At 36.8% G+C, this 23,970-nt stretch overlaps 2 protein-coding genes across 2 annotated transcripts in view; both read left to right on the forward strand.

Moving 5' to 3' along the window:
• LOC109073834 (ankyrin repeat domain-containing protein 12-like) overlaps positions 1 to 19,542 on the forward strand; it is a 51,580-nt gene extending 32,038 nt beyond the window's left edge. The window contains 12 exon segments of the mRNA XM_042719067.1: positions 4,605 to 4,718; positions 4,988 to 5,138; positions 7,300 to 7,446; positions 8,699 to 8,902; positions 9,597 to 9,739; positions 10,271 to 10,418; positions 10,746 to 11,699; positions 11,702 to 15,321; positions 15,425 to 15,523; positions 15,780 to 15,923; positions 16,135 to 16,230; positions 18,095 to 19,542. Of these exon segments, the coding sequence (XP_042575001.1) occupies positions 4,659 to 4,718; positions 4,988 to 5,138; positions 7,300 to 7,446; positions 8,699 to 8,902; positions 9,597 to 9,739; positions 10,271 to 10,418; positions 10,746 to 11,699; positions 11,702 to 15,321; positions 15,425 to 15,523; positions 15,780 to 15,923; positions 16,135 to 16,230; positions 18,095 to 18,280 (5,952 nt within the window). The 5' untranslated portion in view covers positions 4,605 to 4,658 and the 3' untranslated portion in view covers positions 18,281 to 19,542.
• Positions 19,543 to 20,556: 1,014 nt separating this feature from the next.
• Positions 20,557 to 23,970, forward strand: part of LOC122136329 (twisted gastrulation protein homolog 1-A) — a 10,362-nt gene continuing 6,948 nt past the window's right edge. Inside the window, exons 1-2 of the mRNA XM_042719188.1 lie at positions 20,557 to 20,702; positions 21,373 to 21,539. Coding sequence (XP_042575122.1) covers positions 21,414 to 21,539 — 126 coding nt within the window. The 5' untranslated portion in view covers positions 20,557 to 20,702; positions 21,373 to 21,413. The remainder of the gene's footprint in view (positions 20,703 to 21,372; positions 21,540 to 23,970) is intronic.

Consider the following 23,970-nt stretch of genomic DNA (forward strand, 5'->3'; position numbering starts at 1 on the left):
TTTCTGTATGATACCAATTTTACACCATTTATTGACATGAAAACTCTATTTTCAATAAATGCAGCTTTAATAAATTGTATTAAATGGAGCTTTGGTGAGCAGAAGAGATTCTTTCAGAAACATTAAACCATCTTAAATTATTCCAAACATTTGATCAGTAGTATTTGTTATATATTTTCAGTTATTTGGAGGATTATGCGACTGATGTATATAGTGTTGAAAAGCTTGTATTATCTTGTGCTACTTCTAATATTGCACATTGTGAAGCCCTTTCACACCAGTTTACTACTTAATTAAGGTCCATTTTCAAAGGTGATCCTTGGGTTTTCATTTCAACAAGTTTTCCTTCATTTGGTCAGAGACCTTTATATTTATAATAAATATAATGTGAAAAATTATGCTACGTTGATTCTGTTTTAGATTCCGGTCGCTATAGAATACGACTCAAATTAAAATCTGATTTATCAGGACTAATGCATCAATAGCATGCTATTTGTGATGTTGATAGGAGGATGTGCACATGTAGGGTATGAAACCTCATTTTTAATTATTAAAATGTTAATATTGGCCATATCAAAAATGCACAGACTTCTAAGAAAATGTTTCAGTCCTGAAACATGCGTTGGTTCGAATGGGTTGGTTTAAGCGTGATTTAAACTTGTTTTTAAAAGCTTACTAGTCCGGTTGTAACTTGTTTGTGAGGGTGAAACTTTAGAGACTTGAGAGAGGATGGATTATTGGGTTTAAGAGGCTGTGTGTGTAGCACGGTTTTTACGCTGGCACAGGAAATCTTGTGGTGTAATTGTAACACATTTGTCACACACTAATGATGCACGCGGACGCTGCGCAGCTCTTTTCTCCTCACCGCCTCGTCTTTCTCAGAGGGAGTGACTCGGCTGGTTTTTACTCCGTCCCGCTGGGTGTCAGGTGTCGTGGAAATGTTCTTTCCCAGGAGCCTCTGCTCCGTGTCATCTGCTCGAGTCTGTCGGGGAAGGTATTGTTGAGGTCTGTGGGTCTCTGCAGATTTGCCTTTCATCCAGAAGAGACCCGGCCGCCAGCGTCAGACGCTCTCTAATTGCTGACTTTCTTGTTTGTTGCTTTGAGAAATTGCAGAATATAATGTAAAGATAAGCACTGAAGGTCTAGTGTTCGGCTGGTGGTTTGTGTGAAGCTTGTTTTGATGTGTAAACAACTCTTTATTCTTTAGGCTCTTTGTGTTCATACAAAAATGTATGCAGATGCATGGTTTACTGTAGCCATAGAAAGACCAAGAAAAGCAAGAAAGCATTTGAGCAATCAAATATGAAATACAAAACAGTGTGTGTGTGTATTTCTGTTTATGCGTAATTGTGTGTGTGTGTGTGTGTGTGTGTGTGTGTGTGTGTGTGTGTGTGTGTGTGTGTGTGTGTGTGTGTGATAATTATTAATAATATTATGTGTTATAGCTACATTTAATACTCCTTTTAAATCTCCTATTAAACCACCTGTTATTACAAAAATAATCACATTACTGTTGTTAATATTAGTGTTATATTTTATTTTATTTTGGGATATAGGTCTACCTGCAGAACACATCAATAACTTATTAAAACGACACTTTAGTAACAATTAATTTATTTGGAAAAGATACTATGGTAATACAATTTACCTTTAATACCATGTAGTGATAAAGTGAATATTCATAAAATATGGCTGATTATTTTGCTGGTGAGTATTAAATTGTAAATTCAGTAGTGTTAAAGTCTGATTTATTTCACTTTCAGTGAATCAAATTAAAACTGATTCAGTTATTTGTTTGTGTGAATTCTGTATTTTTTCATACTAAGCAGAGTAATATTATAAATGATTTATTATTTTAAATACATTTGTAAAATATATCTAGGTAAATATTGCAGAGTGCTGTGGTATCACCATCTGATACTATGGTACTGCCACAGTGCTAGTTATAAGTTGTCAGACATCATTGTGCAGCATGTTTGTGGGGTTTTGTGTGCTTATTATTTTGTTACGCTGGTGTGAAACACATGGAGCCGTCTGTAATCAGGCGACATGAACATCAATCCTGTTCCCACTGAATGACCTCCGAAACATGATCAAAACATGAGCTCGGCTTTATGAATATTATTTTAGTTCAAGCACCCCGGATGCTTGTTATTAGTGGTGTTTAAGAACCAATCAGAACATCACTTATGGAAGCTTCCTTGTATTTCCTGTACACTTTTGTGCTTTCAGTGCGCTTTGAATTGACATGTCAAACAGGCTTGAGAAGTGCCAAACTATTCCTGACTTTAGGAGAAGATTGATTGTTGCTGTCTCAGTTCTTCTCCGTACCTAGAGGTCAACTTTGACAGATTGTCTCATGTATTTTTTGAGCTGGAGTCTCTCTCTGGTGGCGTGAACAAGATGTTTCCCCTGCCAAGTCGTGTGTGTGTGTGTGTGTGTGTGTGTGTGTGTTTTGGTTCCTGAAATTTTGGGGATTTCGGGGTCTTAGGAGAACAAATTGAATCTTGTTCCATTAGCAATTTTACATGTAATATTTGCCCAAAACATTCACTAATAATCATAATGAGATATATAAATAGTGTCAACATAGATTATGTATGTATATGTGTGTGTGTGTGTGTGTGTGTGTGTGTGTGTGTGTGTGTGTGTGTGTGTGTGTGTGTGTGTGTGTATAAATATACATAGTACATACACACATGCTGTAAACAAAATCTTTTATTTTGAATGTGATTAATTCACGATTAATAGTTTGACAGCACTTATTTATACATATATATATATATATATATATATATATATATATATATATATATATATATATATATATATAATATATATATATATATATATATATTAGAGCTGAAACAAACTAATCGATTTAATCGCTTAAAATCGATTATTACAATAGTTGTCAACTAATTTAGTAATCGATTCGTTGCTAAATAATTTTTTATTTGCCGTAAGCGGCTCATTTCGTGCATATTTTAAATCTGCGGTGACCAAAGTGTGGCAGTAATGAGCCACCGGAGGTTTTACTCAGCCAGTACAGCAGGAGAAGTAGCGAATAGCCAATAGCTGGCCTCGTTTTATGTCACGTGCTTCCCGCACAGCGTCTCTCCAGCATTCAGCGTGATGGGTGAGGCAGGCGGCAGTGGAGTAAGCTCGAGAAAGAAAAAGAAAAAAGCGGAAGATAAAACTAATCGGACGAAGTCATCCAAAGTGTGGGAGCAAAAAGAGAGCAAGCCTAACTGTTAAGCCCCTGAACATTTGGACATGTTGACCTTTTTGCACTGCAATGCAAAGTTTTTCTCAAATAATGAGTGAATAGTGTTCTGCCTCATTTTCCCACAGGTAGTCGAATTCCTGTCAGTTCAGGCATAAGCTGTTTTGTTAACATTTTATCGCTTTATTACATTTTTGAATTTTGCACTGTTATAAGGACCACTACATATTTAAATCCGATGAAAATCACAGTGTGCAAAGACTTTTATTTGTGTAGATTCTGCAGTACAATGTTGTTTTGCAAATGTTTAGTCATAAAAGCTGATAACATTGCTTTTTAACAATTAACATTTAAAGCTTTATCGTTTACCAGTTCATAATTCAGTCTTGCAGCCTAATTATGACTGACTGAGAGAGGTTAATGTTTAAATGTATTTGAAATGCACTTTTTTTCTAAGCATTCACTGCTCTTTTTCACACAGCAGGTTTTTTGTGTGTCCAGTTTTTTTTCTGGACAACCTTCTGATGGATTTTACTTTAAAATGTGAGTTCCATTCAGGTTTGATGCCATTGGCACTTTATTGGAAGGATTGTTTACAATTTCACAGCATAAGCTATAAAGCTGTTTCCCAGGTATAAGCTGTGTGTTCACAGGAAAATAATAAAATGCAATTTTAACTGCAATTTTAATTCTATTTTATTCTTATTCTTCGTGATAATATGTTCTGAAAGATTCCTTAATAAGCTTTGTTCGGGATGTTAAACTACTTTAGGAGCCCTAAGGACTGCCATGGTGAAAACATTATTTGAAATCTCCTTGTGAAATTTGCTAGAGTATGTATGGGTCAGTGTTTTTATTGCAGAAGAGTTTGACAAAGGATAACTAACACATAATAAAAACACAACTCCAGGTATGTTTTTTGATGAGGATATGACAATGCAAAATGGTTAAAATCTCTAAAAAGTCTATGTTGAATGATAAAGACCCTTTGTTAATAATTTACTTGGGGAAAAATGGGCAAAACTAAAATATAAGTACATAAACCGATTCATCGATTAATCGTAAAAATAATCGACCGATTAATCGATTATCAAAATTAATCGTTAGTTGCAGCCCTATATACATATATTAATATATAATCTAATATATATATATATATAGTATATAATATATATATATATATATATATATATTATATATATATAATTATTCTATTCTATTCTAAAAGTAAGTCTAATTGAATTAGCTTTCAACATCCGATGCCTGTAACATTGGCTGACATTTGTTCCATGTGCCCCAACATTTCATATTTAGTGAAATGTTTAATTATTGTTTCAGTTTTTCAAGTTCTCATACAAGTCATATGTTTGTGTTTCAGGCCCATGATGAAATCTGTGAGCCGTAGCTTCCACAGCTAGTCAGATGATGCACCATGGCCAAACCGGGATCGGACCGAGATGGAGCCATGGTGGAGAAGACAGCGGGGAAGAAGGTGAGCAGAATCAATCCTCAACAGGTTTTAAGACGCATATATAATGAGGACAAGAAAATGTACAGCTTGCTAGTAATTCTATTCTTTTGCATTTGCATTTGACCAACTTGAAAGACCTTAAACTTATTTTTAGAGCACTGATGCTGTTATACAAACTGTTTATTATATTCAGATCAAGGCTTTGTGCATACATAGTTAGACAGAGCGTGTTTTGACTGCTAGTATGTTCTTTCATTTAATATCATATACGGTCTCATTCTTTCTCTCAGAGTAAAGAGAAAATCTCTCCGTTTGCCAAAACTCCGAAGCTGGATCGGAGTGAAATCCTGGGGAAAGACGGGAAGTCAAAGTCTTCCATGAAACGGAAGCTCTCCTTCACCGTCAGTCCACCCCGGAACGAGGAGCGGGACTCCGACACGGGTCAGTCTAACATTCACTCTGAAAGGACTAGTAGCTTGTGTCTGTGCCTCACTGCCGCCTCCTCCTGGTCACTTTTAAGACCTGTTTTTATTGCACAAGCTGTACTAGAGGTTTTTTTTCAAGGGTGTTATGTAATGGTTAAGCCAGCCTCATCAAATACATGGGTCTCGTTCAAAAACACACTAGCTTCGACTCAAAAAGGAGCAGAAGATCATGAGGGAATAATGAAAAATATATCGTCGTTATTTTATACGGAGTCTAAAATCTCTTGTTTTAGTCTCATTTCTGTAGTTAGAAGGCAAAATACATTTAATACTGTTGATTATATAAGAAAAGACTTCTTAGACAATATATTATTGAATATTACTACATTAAGAATGAATAAGAATATAAGAATATAAGAAAAGGCAGCTTAGAATATTAAAACAACATCATATAATCAAATAGCGCTGATGGTATGATAATAATGTGTGATAATATAAGTGTGTCAACCACTATGTAAGTGTTTATAATGCGTTATATATATCAGTGCTGTTTTCAGTGTATTATTTACATGTGAAAATTACAAAGAATTATGGAATAATGCAAAAATAGAGAGCAGGACGTTTTAGAATTTAGAGTCTAAACTATAAATTTCATCATTTTTAATTAAATAAATCCTTAACATATGATATTTTGCTTTGCAAAAAAATTGTACCTTTTAATTTGTAAAATATTTGTAAAAAAAAAGTCATCGCAACATAATATTTATATTTTTCTGTTGAATAACTTAAAATAACTATATTGTCTTTATGTGAAAATCTCAAAATATAACAATTTTGTCTTAACGCCTAGCCTTAAAACCTTGTTGTTGTTTTAGTACTAATTATACACTATTTACATATCATATTATATATACCATATGTACTATTATATAGTATTTGTTAGTATTTGAATTAACTTTCATCATTTATATTTTCAGCTTTAGTTTTTATTATTTTTATTAATTTTTGTTTTTTATAGATATTTCTATATAGCTTTAATTTGTTTCAGTTTTAGTTCAGTACTTCAAATTACACTTATTTCAGTTAGTTGCCAACGCAACATTTTTTTTGATTTTCACATTTTGAAGTTTAAGTTGAATATTTATATATAATATTGTTTTCTAATAATATTTACATTTTATTTCAGTTATAAAAAAAAACTATTTTTAATAGTTTTAGTTAACATGCACAACATTTATATAAACAAACAAATATTGCAGTTTTTCAGAAGCTCGTTGTGAATATATAATTTTGAGGACTTATTTTGAGGACTTTTATGTCCTGCTGTTTTGATGGTATTTGGATGGATTTAGGTTTATGATGTCATCTGTGGCTCTTAATATTCATCCCGGAATCTTTGAATCCTGTGCTGTGATTTGTCATTTGAGTGAGGGGCGGAGCCTGTGGGTGTAATCAGTGCTCTGCTCTCCCGTCCACCCTTTTCCCCATCCACCTCTCGAACCCTGAACCCCCTTCCGTCCGTCCCTTTCCCTCCTCCTCCTCTCGCCTCTCTGCTTCTGCACTTAGTAGATGACTCTGACCCCGGGCAGTCGAGCGATGCGTGGGGAGAGAGATTACTTCCTCCCTGCAGGATATACGCAGGTAACTGCCTCCGCTAAAGTCGCCAGCAGCCACAAATGGTCCAAGACGCATCATGGTTTCATTTGTTTATCTGTCTCCGCCTGAGCCTCCCTCCGTATCAGAACACTGGCTGAAATGGATAGAATTTCCGTTAGAATACACTAACCGCTGTGGCATGACCTTGTCTGTCTGCTAGGCTTTTTGCATCACTCTCAGAGAGACCGTCGACTTTTGGTTACATCATTCTGCGGGAATTTTGCGCTTTTCGTCGATTCGTTTCAAGAAAGCACACACACTGACACTTTCTTGGTTTCTCCGCTGCATCTGTCTCAATCGCATGCATTTCAGTAGAGCGCAAAGACTCGTGGGAACGGCGCTAAATTGGTAATGCATGTGTCTGTCAGGCTGGAGAGTTTCCTATGCTGTTTTTCACTTCTGCTATTTGTTTAAAGGGATAAATTGTATCAGACGTCGAGGTTTTCAGGAACTGACATGCATGAGTGCGAGAGGAGAGCCGTGCTCATGCGCTGTTCCTCGTTTTTTCTTGTTCACTGCAGACAAAGATGGTCGGGAGAAGAAGAAAGTTAAGAAGGAGTCGGGGGCTAAGAAGTCGACCCCTGTGAACATTTTGTTCGGCTACCCTTTATCAGAACGAAAGCAGATGGCACTTGTTATGCAGATGACGGCGAGAGACAACAGTCCAGGTAGGAAACAATGAACATAAATTTTTTTTAACCCTTGTCAGTGATATTTTCTTTAGTAGACCATCGGTATCTCTTAAAATTGAATTCATGTTCAAAAGCCAATATTTACTCAAAAAATACATATTGAGTGTGCTTTAGTATGTTTTCATTTATGATAATGTCTCACTCTCTCAACAGTGTTAAGTATTATTCAGATACTGTTATAGTTTGCATTAATATTTTGAATTAGCTGTTTTTTTTATATATTTCCAGTTTTTCATTTAAAAATTTAATTTAAGTTTAAACAATTTTGTGTTTTTGTAATTTCATCAGTTTTTGTTTTTTATTGTTTGTTTGTTTTTTTTAGTTTTAGTTTTAGTAATTTTGGTACTTCAGACATTTCTAATTTTCATTATTTATTTATTTATTTATTTATTTATTTATTTATTTTATTTTTTTAAGTTTTCGTGTAATATTTATCTTTTATTTAATTTCAGGTTTGTTTCAATTAATGAAAATAATTTTTTATAGTTTTAGTTGTTTATGCTTTTGTCATTTTTTTATCAGTTTCTGTTTTTGTATTTCTATTTATCTATAATTTAATTTAATTTTTTAAAGCTTAATTTATTTTAAGTTTTCATCTGATATTTATTTTTCAATTCATTCCTGCTTTTTCTCAATTAATATTTTTGTATAGTTTTAGTTGTAATACCTTTTTTTAATTAGATGCCAAGGCAACATTTCTAATATGTTTTAAAAGTTTTCATCTAATATATATATCATTTTAAGCTTAATTTCATTAAGTGAAATTTTTAGATAGTTTGTTTTAATATTTTTAAGGGCAACATATCTTATTTTCATTTGTTTTTGAGGCTAAGCATTTTTAGTCTAATATTTATGTATTATTTTATTTAAGCATTATTTCAATTAGTTTGCACTGTGGGCGTCCCAAGTTCGAATCCCGACTTGAGGACCTTTCCCAAACCTCCCCACCCCCAATCTCTCTCCCACTTCACTTTCTGTCAGTTCTTATCTGTCCTATCATAATAAATATAGAAAATCCAAAAAAAAAAAAAAAAAATGTATAGTCTTTGTTACCTATAATAACGCTGTCACAAACCTGCAGTCACCAGTTTATTTATGATCTGAGAGTTATGATGTAATCTGTTTTTATCAGAGCACTCACTTCCTTTTGTAGTCTAGTTAGGTCAGATTGACAATTGAGATAAACCATATGACCTTGACGTTCTGGTTAATCGGTTTGTAATCTCAGATACCACACCGAGCCACCCCTCTCAATCTCCGGCGGTGCAGAAGAAGATCGCTAGCAGTTCGTCCTCACGACAGAAGGACAAAGTGAACAAACGGAACGAGAGAGGAGAGACGCCTCTGCATATGGCCGCCATCAGAGGAGACGTCAAGCAGGTGAAGGAACTCATTGAGCTCGGCGCAGATGTGAACGTCAAAGATTTTGCAGGTGAGCCTGTGTTTTATGCACAATCACGTCCATCACAACTACCGAATCACCCTGTGATAACAAGCGGTTCTGTATTTTATTTTTTTATGTTATGTTTCATGCAATTAAATAATCTTATGTAGTTTTGTTACTTTGTTACAATTAAATAGTTATAAAATAATATAGTCATTACTGGTATTGTTGCTACTGTAAAACCATAAATTAATAAATTTAATATTTGGATATGATGGTGGCTACAATGATTATTTAGAGATTAACAAATGTTCCTCAAAAGACTGATGATAATGTTTGATACTCATATTTGAACATGATTTTATGGATAATCAGGTATTCATAAGTTGCTTCAGTCCAGTAAGTGTTCATCTTGAAATATTAGTAAAAGGATTCTTACGTTTAATTTTTAAAAATCAGTAAAGATTTCACAGCACATAGACAAATGAAGCATGAGCTGAATCTGGACATTCATGCGATTGCACTAAAAGGCACTTTACTTGCTTTAAAAAAGTATCAACTACCAATCAGACGACAGAATGCATGGAGTATATTGTGCAACAGTAACGTTTTGATCATGTTGATCATTTAGAGGCCTTAAAATTTACATATCAAATATGATCTTTATAGGGTTAAAAGTTTTCTATTTTTCCTTCCAGTTGTAGAATCTTATGAGCTCATATTAGTTTGTCCTTTTGTTCAGGTTGGACGCCTCTCCATGAAGCTTGTAACCTTGGTTACTATGATGTGGCCAAGGTACTGATTGGTGCAGGAGCGGAAGTGAACACGCAGGGATTGGACGATGACACTCCGCTTCATGACGCATCCAGCAGCGGACACAAAGATGTGAGTTTTTACTTTAAATGATGATATTTATAGCTATTGTCCTACAGTACATGGATTTTAAAAGCTGATTCTGATCTGTCAGTTAAGATTAAGAGTTTGACTGATAATGTTTTTACTGTTCTAAAATCATTTTATTCTAAAGGGTGAGCCTATGTGCTTTATTGTTCATTTTCTTTCTTTTTTTTTAATATATAACTGTTAAAACCTTTTTTTTGTTGGTTGAGCATGCATGAATGTAGAATGTATGAATGTCAGGTTTGTCCATGTTATTAGTGTGTCCAAACTAATATAATTTTATTGCAACACATAAAAGTAACACCTAATTTATGTAATAATAACATTAGGCATTAATTAGGCTGTAGAGATTTTTTTTTTTTTTTTAAATGCAGAGCGGACACATTTATTGACTGATGACTATACTCTCATAGTAGCCAAATATCAGTTGCAAGAACTTGTAGTAATTGTGAATCTTTTTTTTCATCTGATTCACCTCTGTATGTGTCTTTGTCATGTTTTGCCAAACCTTCATAGATTGTGAAGCTGCTTTTGCGTCATGGAGGCAATGCCTTCCAGGCCAACAAGAGAGGGGAGAGACCGGTTGATGTAGCTGACTCTCAGGAGCTTGAGCAGTTACTCAAGGGAGAGATCCCTCTCTCTGAAGCAGAAGAGAGCTCTTCAGGTACGGAGACAGTTGGCAGCAGATTTGCCAGTGCTGTTGCTTTTGGCATTTCTTTTGAACTTTTTATTTTCTTTTTTCCGGGTTAAATACAAGCTCTGTCAAAATTTGCGGCATGCTGTTAGACATGCTGAGCAATCTCTGATGCAGAGTCCAAGCCAAGTCAAATCCATTTCCTTAATACACTAGTCAACATTTGAAACGGATCAAAACCTTTCAGATTTGTCCTAAAACTAAAATGCGTTCTAGTCTTAGGACAACTTTGAACTTATGCTAATGTCACAGCGTATTATTAATTCCTTTTTTTTTTCATTATTTTGAATGCCACAGAATCAGAGGACCCACCTTCAGTAAATCCATCCAGTGTAGATGAGAACATGGAGTACTCTGATGCTGAAAAAGACTCTGACAGTAAATCAACCACAGTGAAGGCCTCGTCATCCATGTCAGGGCTGGATGAATATGAGTTTAAGGATGAGGAAGAGGAGGAGGACCTCAGTAAGGCACTTAATGAGCGACACATCCTACGGCGAGAGCTACGGCAAAAGGAGAAGGAGGAGAAGGAAAGGAACCACTATGCTTCCAAACAAGGCACCAAAAGTGACCAGTCGACGCCGACATGCAAGTCTAAAAAAACAAAGGCGTCGCGTATCTACTGCAGTTCAGATAGTTCAAGCGATGAAGCCGAGGTGCCAATAGAAAGAAGAAGCTCGCCCACCAGGTCGGTCAGTGTGGATGGTCACAAAACAGATGGTAGATCGAAGAAAGAAAGCTTGACTCTCACGCCAGTGGAACAGAAAGAAAAAGGTAAACAGAAGAAAAAGACCAAGAGCCAAAGCAAAAACAAGGAGAACCAGGAAGTCCGAGAAGAAGGGAAGGAGAACAGCAAGTCCCTTCTTTTTTCCTCGGCAACTGTGTCAGACAATTCGGACAAGAGCGTCAGGGAAGAGGACTCATTCAAAATGTCATTCAGTACAAAGGATGACACATCGGTCCACCTCTTTCACCTGTCTGTAGTCAAGTCCCCAAAGCTGAACCACGGCCAAACTGACAAGCAGACAACTCCACTGAAACAGGAAAACGCTAAGACTTGTGTTTCTATCGCTGATGGATCCTGTCCAGGGGAAGGCGTCAAATACAACCACTACACGGAGTCTGACTTCTGCACAGAAGGTTCAAGCAGCAAGAGCTGCAAGCACAAGGAAAAGAGCAAACATCACCACAAAGAGCTTAACTTGGATGGAGATGACGGCAGTTGCAGTCCTTTCAAAGACAGTAGTCTAAGCAACAGTTTGACAGTTCTGAGGCTGTCTTCAGGAAGACTGACAAAGATGGGAAAGTTGTAAAAAAGCACAAGCTGAAACACAAGGAGAAGGAAAAGTATAGGGAGTATGAAGCCGAGAGGAATCGTCACCGGCAAAAAGAACCACGCAAGGATGGACATAGGAACATGGAGTTTGATCGGGAGTTTTGGAAAGAGAACTTCTTCAAAAGTGATGAAAATGAAGAACTTGCAGGCAAATGTGAGATGCCTGCTGGGGGATCTCCTCCGAAATCCTCGGACTCATCGCCTGTTAAAGAAGAAAGAGGGGTGTCAAAAGACAAACATTTAAGCAGTAGCAGCACTAAGGACAGAAGGCCAAAAGAGGAGCGAGAAAAGGACAAGTCCATTAAAAAAGAGAAAAAAGAGGTGCCCCTTAAAGAGGAGCGGGGAAAGGACAGAAAAGGAGATGAAGTTGATGAACGTAGTGAGGGTCTTGGCTCTGGCCGAATTCCTGACAGCTCACTGCACAGTTCAGGAGTGAAAGAAGAAGTAGATGATAAACCAGTCACTGGCAATTCAGCTGACCAAGATCAACTGGAGTCTCCAGAGAAGAACTCTCGAGAGAAAAACGATAAGCGAACACCAACAAAGGATCGGGAGTCTGAAAAGTCTGATAAGAAACACACAGATAAAGATAAGAAAGTAAAATCTGAGCATTTAGCTGACAAGACTGAACCTCACAACTCTACAGATCGATGGAAAGAAAAGGAGAAATTAACGAATATTTTGCATTCACCCAATGATAAGAGCCATAAAGAGGGTGACAAGCTCAAAGCAATGTCTTTATTGAAAAAGCATGAAGAGAACAAGAAGAATAAGGACAAGCTTGACAAAAGAGCTGAGAAAGAACACTCCTCTGGTGACCACAGAGACAAAGAGAAAACAAGTTGTGAAAAGAAAGGCAAAGCCCCCGAGAAAACCAATGATCATGGAAAATCTGACCGCAATAAAGAAAAAGAACGGGACAAAGATTCTGACAAGAGGAAAAAAGAGAAATCAAAAGAGACCACCGCCTCTTCCTCATCCTATTCCAATCTAAAATTGTTATTGGAAGAGAAGAAAGGCTACGTTTGTGAGAACAACAAGGTTGTTTCGTCTAAATCAAAAGAAGAGGCAACCAAGCCTCCAGAGAAAGACAGAGATAGAAGAGAGCGGGACCGAGAGTCTGAAAGGCATCGAGACCGTGAGCGGGACCCCCGACACAAGGAAAAGGACAAAGATCGTTCCCAGCTGAACAGAGATGGCAAGATTAGCAAGCCGAAACCAAGCGAAGTGGACTCCAAACCTAAGGTTGCACCTAATCTAAAGGATACTCGTCCCAAAGAAAAGAGGTTGGTGAATGATGACCTCATGAAGACCAGCTTTGAACGCATGCTCAGTCTCAAGGACCAGGAAATTGAACAGTGGCACAGGAAGCACTTAGAGAAAATCAAGCAGAAGGAACGTGAGCGGCTAAAGCAGCGTCCAGGAATCGACCCTGGGAAACAAAAAACTAAGGAAAAAAATAAAACATCCTCTTCATCCAGTGAGACTTGTCTAACCAAGGAACTGACTCGGTCAAAGAGCTCAGAAGTGGCAGATGGGCACCGCGAGAAGGTCTTGAAAGATGCCACCAGCGGAAGAACGCTCTCGCTAGATGCGAAAGCCTTCGGGAAGAATGGACAAGTCATAGAAAACAATCTCAGTCGATCTCCGAAACCAGAGAGTGAAAAATCAGGCGCAATGTCAAGATCAATATCCATGATCTCTGTGGAAAGTTCAGAAGATTCCTGTCATGCAACCACACTGACACCTAGACCAACTGAATATGATTCTGACATGAACATGGACGCTTCCGATTCCCAGCCACCTTTTCTGCAGTCTTCCCTCGTTGTACAGTCCTCCAGATCACCTACTGTTCATGATAAAGATACCAGCAGTCTTCCCGAAGCAGCTCTCTGCAATCGAACACCATTATCAAGTAGGCATGCGTCCCCATGCTTAAGGGCTATTCTGGATGAAGAAGCCAAGGTGCCACCAGCTGAAACTAGAACGACCGAAGAGTCTCAGATCATCAGTATTGCATCACAGCCAAGCAGTGAGCAAGCTGTGGTTCATCAAACTGAGATTAGCTTGCTACCTGTTCAGGAGTATCGAAGCAGTCAAAGTCTTACTAGTGCTCTTCCAGAAAGCGAAAATCTGACTAGCAATGAAGGGGAAGGGGTCACTCCTGTTTCTCAAGTTCAGCCTTCATCACACTTGCTAGAATCTAGTGCTAAAAACCTAAGTAGCCTCACACAGGCTAACAGTGTGTTTAAGACCCATTTGCAAGAGCAGAGCAGTTCTTGCAACACTAGTAGTCAAGTAGAGCATGCAAGTCTTGGTCAGCTTGACATCCCTGGTGCCGGAATGACAGAGGGATCAAACAAGGAGTCATCACTAGTTGTTACATCACAAGTTGCATCTTTTCAGTCTTCTGACACACAAGACTCATCTGAAACCAGTGCACCTTTGAATTCTAGTAGCCAGCAGTGGGAAACTGGCACCATTTCCAATAGCGAACAGACATTGACAGCTGACTCTAGTTTGAGGCCAGAGCAAAGAGAGAAACCTTTGGTTGTTTCTGAGAACAAAGTGGACAAGAGTGGGGAGAACATCAGCAAAACAGATTGCCCTCCAGGTACATCTACTGGTTCATGTAGATCAAGCTCTGAAGAAACTACTAAACCACTGCTGAAAACAACCAGTGTCCAAGAGGATTCAGAAAAGGGTGATGCAAGAGTGCAAGATGAAAGTACCTTAAGGTTCTCCAGTGAGCCATTGGTTACAGTTGATGCTCAACCAGAGAAACACGAGCAAGGCATTCAAGCAGCTTCAGCAACAACTGTGTCTTGCTGTGCCAGTCCAGAAAGGATCCCTGAGGAGCCCATGGAGGTGTCTGAAGATGTTTTGGACAAGAACCGAATCACAGAAACGGATGAGGCAAAAGTCTTATCCTCAGATGAAGGTGCAACAACCCAAGCGTTGTCTGAAAGCAAGGCTGAAATAGAGGCATCAGACCAGCTTGCTGTTGAGGAGAAGCCTATGAAATCAGACCTTCAGGATAATGTAGAACAACATCAAAAGAACAGTGCTGCTGTTCAACCTGATCATCAAGCAGAGCCTCCCAGTGGTGCAACCTCAGGAAGTTCCTCCCCGATATCAGTCGTGGAGAGAGATTCCGATTCATCTGGGGCCAGAGCCAAAGTCCGACTCTTTGAAGAAGAATCTGACGTTCAGGTGACCCATCCAAGGAAAAGAAAGATGCCTAGGGTTTCTCCAACGGCCCAAGTGAACCTTACGGCTCAGCAGGTCAAAGAAAAGACACAGCAGTCTTTAGCTGCAATTGTAGATGCACTTAAGCTTGAAGAGATCCAGCCTTACCAGACCGAGAGAGCAAACCCTTATTATGAATACTTACACATTCGCAAGAAGATCGAGGAGAAGAGGAAAGTACTTTGTAGTGTCATTCCTCAAGCGCCTCAGTACTACGATGAATATGTGACATTCAATGGGTCCTATCTGCTGGATGGAAACCCTCTCAGCAAGCTCTGCATCCCAACGGTATGCTTCCATTCTGTGAAAGTATTGATTACAACACATTTTTGCTGATATCGAAAGTAAAAAAAAAAATACTAAAAGCTTGCCAATTGGTTTGCTTTTTTAGATAACGCCACCTCCCTCACTTCCTGAACCACTGAAGGAGATGTTCAAACAGCAAGAGGTGGTGCGGATGAAGCTAAGACTTCAGCACAGCATCGAAAGGGTAAATGGAAACCGAGATTATATTTATTGAACATCAATCGCTAGATCAGGGTTTCCCAAACTAGCCGAGGACCCCTAGGGGTTCATGATGGAACTTCAGGGGATTTGTGAGAAAATTATATAATTATGTTTGAAAGCATCTAAGATCATATGCAGAATTTTTTTTTTGTTGTTTAGGTTATTTTTTTAGCGTCAGCTTGCTGCTTTTTGGTTGCAATTAAAATGACCCGAAATGACTGAGGCATTTGCTCTTCCAGGAAAAGCTGATTGTATCCAATGAGCAGGAGGTTTTGAGAGTTCATTACCGTGCTGCAAGAACACTAGCCAATCAGACGCTTCCATTCAGTGCCTGCACAGTCCTATTGGATGCCGAAGTGTACAACATGCCCCAGGACGTCCAGGTAAGTGGCCACATTATTAGGACGTTATTTTAAATTAAAACAAGAGTACTTTTAAACGTGAGTAAACACTGTAACTTTCACTTGATGTATGTAAGTGTACAACAAATTTAATTTGAAAGGCTCCATTACTTAAACAGTGATCTGTCAACCAGAGTGATGAATCGAAGTTATTTTCTGCAATCAACATCACATAATTTTTTTTACATTTCAGGGTGACGATGGGAAGACCTCTGTTAGAGATCGGTTCAATGCGAGGCAGTTTATGTCTTGGCTTCAGGATGTAGATGACAAGTTTGACAAGTTGAAGGTACAAAAGCAAACAGTAATATTAAATGAAATGCAACAAACAACTAGCATGTGTAGAAATGTCATGGTACAGCGGCCCCAAAAAGTACTTGGATGCATTAGCCACACTTAAAAATACAGGAAATTATAGCAACAAGATCTGGGTTTCTGCATTTTAATGAAGGTAAAATTATGTCCTTTTTAAGACCAAGTAAAGAACATTTAAGCAAAATATTTAATGGAATATGTTGGAATGTTGGAATTTAATGGAATGTTTTCTACACGTCTCTAAATGTAAAGATCTTATATCAGCAACACTTCAAAGTTCCGAAATACAACTTCCAACAGACCTCTGTTACTTTTTAATGTATTTTTCAAGAACAATAAAAAAAATAGTATAAGGTTTGACTAGCTCTGCTGCTAACCACTAGAATATGGAAATACCTTTTACTGTATCTTCTGATCACACTGCAAAAAGTGTCTTTCTTGTTTTCTTGTTCGAATGTCTAATATTTCTTAAAGATGCATTTACTTGATAAGCAACATGACAAAATAAGAAAGTCATGTTTTCTTAGAAAGAGAGTCTATGATTAAAGAACAAATATCTGCCAGATGGCACAAAAAAAAAAAAACTTAAAGGGAAACAAGTTTTCATATACCACTGACAGAGATCTGTTCTTGTTTTAAGCATAAACTTGCTTAATTTTTACTTAAATTTCTTTGTATGTTCAATTTGCATGTCAAGTAAATATATCTTGATTTAAGGATGTTTAGATATTTTCATTGGAAAGCAAAACCAAAAATATTGAGGAAGATTGTAATTATTTAATGATTTCCTTAGTAGTAGTAGTAGTAGGAGTTAGTAGTATTTTGCAAAGCATACCACATTTAATGCCATCACTTTTTTAAGATTTAACACTTTAAGACACAATTTAAGCCTTTCTTTTTCTGGAAGGCTAAAATAAAGGGATACTCAACCCCAAAATGAAAATTTAGTCATTAATCACTTACCCCATGTCATTCCAAACCCTTAAAAGCTTCGTTCATCTTCGGAACACACAATTTAAGATATTTTGGATGAAAACCGGGAGGCTTGTGAGTGTCCCATAGAGTGCCAAATAAATTACACTATCTAGGTCCATAAACGTAGGAAAATAATTGTCAGAATACTCCATCTGCCATCAGTGATTCAACCGTAACGTTATGAAGCGACGAGAATACTTTTTGTATGAGAAACAAACAAAATTAGCAACTTTATTCAAAAATTTGTCTCCTCTGTCTCTCTCCAAATCAGCGTAGCACCATTTTGGAAAACACCTGCTGAACGCAAACTGCGTACGCTCTTCTGTGTCAGCCGCACAGTTTTCCAAAATGGCACTATGGTGATGTGGGGAGACACAGAGGAGACAAATTGTTGAATAAAGTCGCTATTTTTGTTTTCTTCTCGTACAAAAAGTATTCTCGTCGCTTCATAACGTTACAGTTGTACCACTGATGGCAGATGGAGTATTCTGATGATGTCTTTAATACTTTCCTGAACCTTGACACTGTTGTTTACTTGGCAGTCTATGGGACAGTCACAAGCCTCCCGGTTTTCATCCAAAATATCTTAAATTGTGTTCCGAAGAAGCTTTTACGGGTTGGGAATGACATGGGGGTAAGTGATTAATGCCAAAAATTTCATTTTGGGGTGGAGTATCCCTTTGAGACTTTAAAGACCTTTTTAGTCAGATAATGAAACTTTAATTTATTTGAAATGAAGATAGCTACTATAATATTACCAGCTCACATGCCGCTTTGATATTTTGCTGTCGAATGCCATAAAATGCATACATAAGTGAACTTCAGTATCTGTATGACAGACTTGAATCTCTGTTTTCCCGCAGACGTGTCTCTTGATGCGTCAGCAGCACGAAGCAGCAGCGTTAAACGCCGTTCAGCGTCTGGAGTGGCAGCTGAAGCTGCAGGAATTGGATCCCGCCACGTACAAGTCTACCAGCATTTTTGAGATTCCCGAATTCTACATCCCCCTCGTGGAGGTCAACGACGACTTTGACTTGACGCCGATATGACCCACCGATGAGATACAGAGACGACGATTTAGTAGCTGTTGGACCACGACGCGTGATGATGTCAAGACGCGAGCGTAGGACGAAAACACGAAGCACTTGACTTGGAGGTGTGCGTGCGCATGTATGTTGTGTGTTTGTGTGTCACGGTGCACATGTCGTGGACCGGACGCTTTCTAATAAAAGAAGTCAAATAAAAAAAGAAAAATAACACAAACGAGCGCTGCACTTCCAGGATAGCTGTCATCATTGGTTCAGTCTGTGTTCGCTGTTCTAGTTCTGGTTCCGGTCCAAACGCACTTCACCATATGGGCGCCAGATTGGCTCCGATAGACTGCAGGCCTAATCTAAAATGCACTTAACCCTGAGGACCACCATCCAGAACGGTAGACCGCGGGTCGACAGAGGAGCATCGGAAAAAACAGCCTCCGGAGGGTAAAGACCACCATCGGAAAGCCCACGAGAGAGGTTTTCCTCCTCCGTTAAGAAAGAGATCTCAATCCAACATGTTTCTACAGTGAGTGTTCATAGATTATGTATAGATTGTGCTCCTCATTTTTTAACTTATTTTATACATACTGATTGTGCATTTGTAAATAGCCATGTAATTATTGTTTTTAACTTGTAAAAAAGGAAAGAAAACTGAGAGGACGGAAAAAGTTTAATAAATATTTTGATTGTAAACTTTGTTTTGTCTAATGTTTAATGGACCAAAGTTGTTTTTACATTGAAGTTCTTTGTTGTTGTTGTTGTTGTTGTTATGGATGTTCGCTTAACTCTTTAAGCATGTGTTTTGAAATGCTTTGTTCCGTTTTGTTTTTTTAATTCCTCTTTTATCCCTTTGACATTCATCAAAGCCGATGTTTTTTGACTTGTGATTTCTATAATGTGCATGCTTTCGCAGGTTCGTCCCTTTCTGAAAAGTTGTACCGTGGTGAGGTTTACTGAAGTGGTCCTGGTTTTTTTCTGCCATTGTTGTGTCTGTTAGTAACATCCACTTCTTGCGTGTCGTCCCTTGTGTCTTGCGCACATTTAAAAAAAAAAAAAGAAAGTGAAAAAGTTTGTTGTGGTTTCTCAATAGGAAAAAAACCCCATTACTTTTACAGTTTTAATGTGAGATCACAACAAAACCTATTTTTTACAACGTAATGCCTTTTGAACGATGGTTCTAAAAATATGTCTATTTTAATATTTACTTGTTACATGAGGATGTACATATTTGTAATATATAATTGAATAAATTTTATTGTTTGTGAAATCAAAAACTCTCCTGTCTTTGTCTAAACAGGATTCCCAGAGTCATGGACATGGAAACATTAGTCTTTTAAATCTTAAAAGTCATGGAATTTACTGGTGAATATTATTGTTTCTATATGAGTAAATACTCGAAGCGAAATTCTCAACTGAAATGTTCAAAATACAAGACTTTTTGGACACATTCACATCTAACTTTTTGGATACAGATGTAGTTTTGTCCAGCAGATGGCAGAGTGAACGGATTAAACAATATTAATCAACATCAAAACTCTCCTTAAAAACTAATTAAGTGTCTATCTGTATGAATGTATGAATATTGCATTGTTTTGGATCTATAAAACCTTTATTATAATTATATTATTTATAAAATACTAATATTGATATAATTAAATTTATTAAATTATAATAATGACAACAAATATTATTATTAATTAAAAATATATACATGTTATATTAAGTTAAACATATTTATACTGTATACATATGCTAGTATTTAATAATAATAAATGTAATAATGCTAATTATGATTATTAAAGTGAATAATAAAAATAATAATTTAGAATTTGTATTTATAACATCATAATATATATATATATATATATATATACTATAATATATATATATATATATATATATATATATTTATATTTATTTTATTCTAATATAATATTCTTGATAATACAAATAATAATAATCATTAATCCTTTCAGTCAGTTAATTCAAACTATTTTGACTCGTAGAGACGTAAATCTGCGCAGGCGACTGTGATTGGCTGAAACCCACCAGCGCTGTGAAAAGTAACGGTTAGTATGTGACTGCGTTTGTGCGTTTCTTCCTGTTCCAGCAGCGCTCTGAACAATAATTGACGCCTACTAATAACAACACAATGAGACTTTAAAAGACTTAAAATGCATAGCGACGAGTTAAAACGATATTTAATGTGTAGCCCCGTGGTTTCCGACTAATCAGAAACAACGTCCGGGCCAATAAGCCACGCCCCCTCGATGACCGTGTGTTATGCTAATTGCCGCTCTACTCACTTCTTCCATTTCTGTGACTCAAAGCCGCTCATGTTTCTATTCAGAGTAAAAGGAGCCAAGACAAGAGATCCGCATGAGAGAAAGTCAAAAACCGAAGGAAAGTGTTGAGAACGCATCAAAGTGATACAGTAAGTACACTTCTGTTATTTGACAAATACATGTAAAGATGTGACGTATGCCAGATCTGTGACGTGATAATCCAGTGTTTTTGCGTCATGTTTGAAACACCAGCGCTTTTGGACGTCAGTGCGTTTTCGTGCCTGTATTATTCAGAAAATGGGTCTGTGTGGCGCTTATGAAGAGCTTTTCTTTGTTTTTGTGTATTGTACGTGAGCAGAGAACGTTCAACACGCCACGGAAAAGTTTCTCAGTGTTCTGCATTCCAAATCTGTATTTAATTTGCTTGAATGTGACGTAGCTGGATTATATTGTCTAAATTTGCTTTAAAAAAAAAAAAAAAAAGGAAATTATGCATAAAAGTGCTAAATCCTGTTTTTAATACACACACTAAAATATATATATTTTTTCATTCTCATGAATTCCATTGTGTACACTTAAACAAGAATGTAGTCATTTTATTTATATTTTTGTAATTTTAATGTATTTTTTAAATCTATATTTAATTTGCCTGAATGTGACATAACTGTATATTTTCCAAGTTTGCTTATATATATATATATTGCATGTACAAAATATAAAAAGTATTAAAATACCCTGTTTTATTAGTGTGTATATATAGATATACAGTAGATACATACTTTTTAACATTTCAGTGCACATCATGTGATCTGTTAATAGTTGGTCTGTGTTGAACGCAGGTGTGTGGAGTTTGGGTCAGGATGCGGCCGGCTCTGTTCCTCTGTCCCGTCCTGATCTCTCTGTTAGTCCTTCTGTCTGGACTGACCCTCATCAGCGGCTGTAACAAAGCTCTGTGCGCCAGCGACGTCAGCAAATGTCTTCTACAGGTAAAACTGATGCTCGTTTATCTGGAATTATTATTTTAATTGCAATTTTCTTCTTTATCACTAATAGACATTCATGCTGATTTCCACAAGTCATAAAAAATATCAGGGAATTTGAAAAGTCATGGAAAATTTCTGTAGTGGATGTTTGTTTATGTTAGTTCTGCTCTTAAATATTTCAACAGATATAAATTGTGTTTTGAGAGTGTAAAATCTGTCAGTATTTAATAATGAAGAATGGCTTGAGAAGTAACGTAACCTGACTGGTCAGAAGCTGCAGGAGCTCCGGCAGGTGTCTCATGCTCTGATACGGTGTGAGTTTATATTTACACTCGAAGGAAATCTAATCATCATGTACAAAGATTCATTGTTTTAGGGTTAGGACTTCTTTTTTTTCTTTCTGCAAAATTCCTCTTCGGTAGCTCAAGTTTTGTGGAATACTAAAGAAATGTTTGAAAACATTCCCAGAGTGAAACGGGAGAAGGATGCATCTCTGTCCCTCATGGCATCAGAACACACACATTTTCTCAGGTTCCTGAGAGCAGGAGTTCCAGTCAGAAGGTTTTTCTTCGTGTCACCTGAGTGATGTTGTGATCTTCTTCTGTGTGTTGTGCTCTCTGCTGCAGAAGCGCTGTGTTTGAGAGCAACTGGGTGTAACTCGTGTAATACTGGATCACTTTTTCCCTGGAGCGTAACGACGGCTCTGTGCTGTGTGTGTGTTTTATATTATTTTTGTGGCTCTTTCTGTTGTGCATTTGGCTCAGTGTTGATAAATTTAGATGTCTGCCTATACAAAAGGATCCTTGGGAATGTCCTTTTATTTTATTTTACCTTGGGAAGGTATTTTTTATTTATTTTTAAAATCTGCTTTCTATTTTCTTTCTTTCTTTCTTTGGTTTTTCTCTCTCTCTGCTGTGACTGGATGTGTGTGTGTGTGTGTGTGTGTCCCGGTGAGACTGGGAGAGGAAAGGAGATGGAGACGGAGACAGACAGTCGGGGGACGTGACACGTCTGTCTGGGGAGTAAACACAGAGGTTCATGATGTTACACGAGTAAACAGCCCGGCACACGCACCGATGAGAGACAAACCAGAGCAGATGAGGGAAACCTGCGGAAAGCATCAAAACAGAGATATTTATCTTCTGAAGAGCACAGGATGCTGCGTGTTTGGTCTGTTAGGGAGTTTCTAGTATGTTCTGAGTGGTTGCCAGGGCATTGCTGCAGTGTTTTGGGTGGTTGCTAGGCCATTTCTAGAATGTTCTGAAGGTTGCTAGTAGAATTGGCTGATATAGTGAAAAATATTATATCACTTTTATTTTTTTCATGTCATTCAGTATCAGTTTTTTTACTACTAATGGGGAAGTGGTATGACCTCAAGTTATTAAGTAAAACAAATTTCTTAACTGAAATAAAGCTGAAATAAAAATAATAAAAATATTAAATGAAAAAACGAATTAATTAAAATTTGACAAATGTTATTATATTATTAAAGTGATTCAAACAAAAAAAGAAATAAAATTGAATGAAATCTAGATAAATTATTTCATTATAAAAGAACATTACAAAATTACTAAAATGAATATTAACATTTAAAATATAAAAATAAAAGCTAATATAATATTAATAAATGCTGTTATTATTAATTCATAATCTAATATGAATTAATGATCTAATATTAATAAATACTAGGATATTATACAAATAAAACTAAAATAACTGAATGTTTACAAATAATACTCTACATAGGGCCAAATTCTGCATTTTAATTTCATTTTTCTGTATCAAAAATCTAATGAAATAAAACTTTTAATCAAACAATTAAATCAATATTTTGCAATGTAAATAAATAAAAATATAACAATTCATTCACAACAAATACATTTTTTGGTCAAATAAGGTTCTGTATGAGTTTAAAACAGGATGAAACTTGACGAATCTTGGTTGTATGATATTACTTTAAAATAAAAAAAAAAATCAGTGTTATGTTTTAATAAACTGTATTAATGTTCTTATTTTTAGTTTTAGAAGTACATTTCACTATAAAATGTCAATGTATTTTGTCATAATTGCATGTGCCCGATCATCTAGAGGTTTGATAAATATAGAAAATTACTCAAAAGTTTATTATAGATATGATAGATTTATTTCAATATCGATTTATCACCCAAGTTGCCAGGACATTGCCAGTATGGTTACTGGTGTGCTTTGGAATGTTGCTATGGTGTTGCTAGGTGGTTAGTTAGTTGGTTGTTATGCGTGTTGCTACTGTAGGTGGTTTGAAATCTGATGGAAGTTCCTGTGAATATTTGTGTGTGCATGTGTGTGTTTGTGTGTGTGTGTGTGTGTGTGTGTGTACGTGCATGCATGCATGTGTGTGTGTGTGTGTGTGTTGGTGTGTGTGTGTACGGGGTGTACTGCATGCATGTGTTGTGCC

Source organism: Cyprinus carpio, chromosome B2 (assembly GCF_018340385.1).
Source record: "Cyprinus carpio isolate SPL01 chromosome B2, ASM1834038v1, whole genome shotgun sequence".
NCBI lineage: Eukaryota > Metazoa > Chordata > Actinopteri > Cypriniformes > Cyprinidae > Cyprinus > Cyprinus carpio.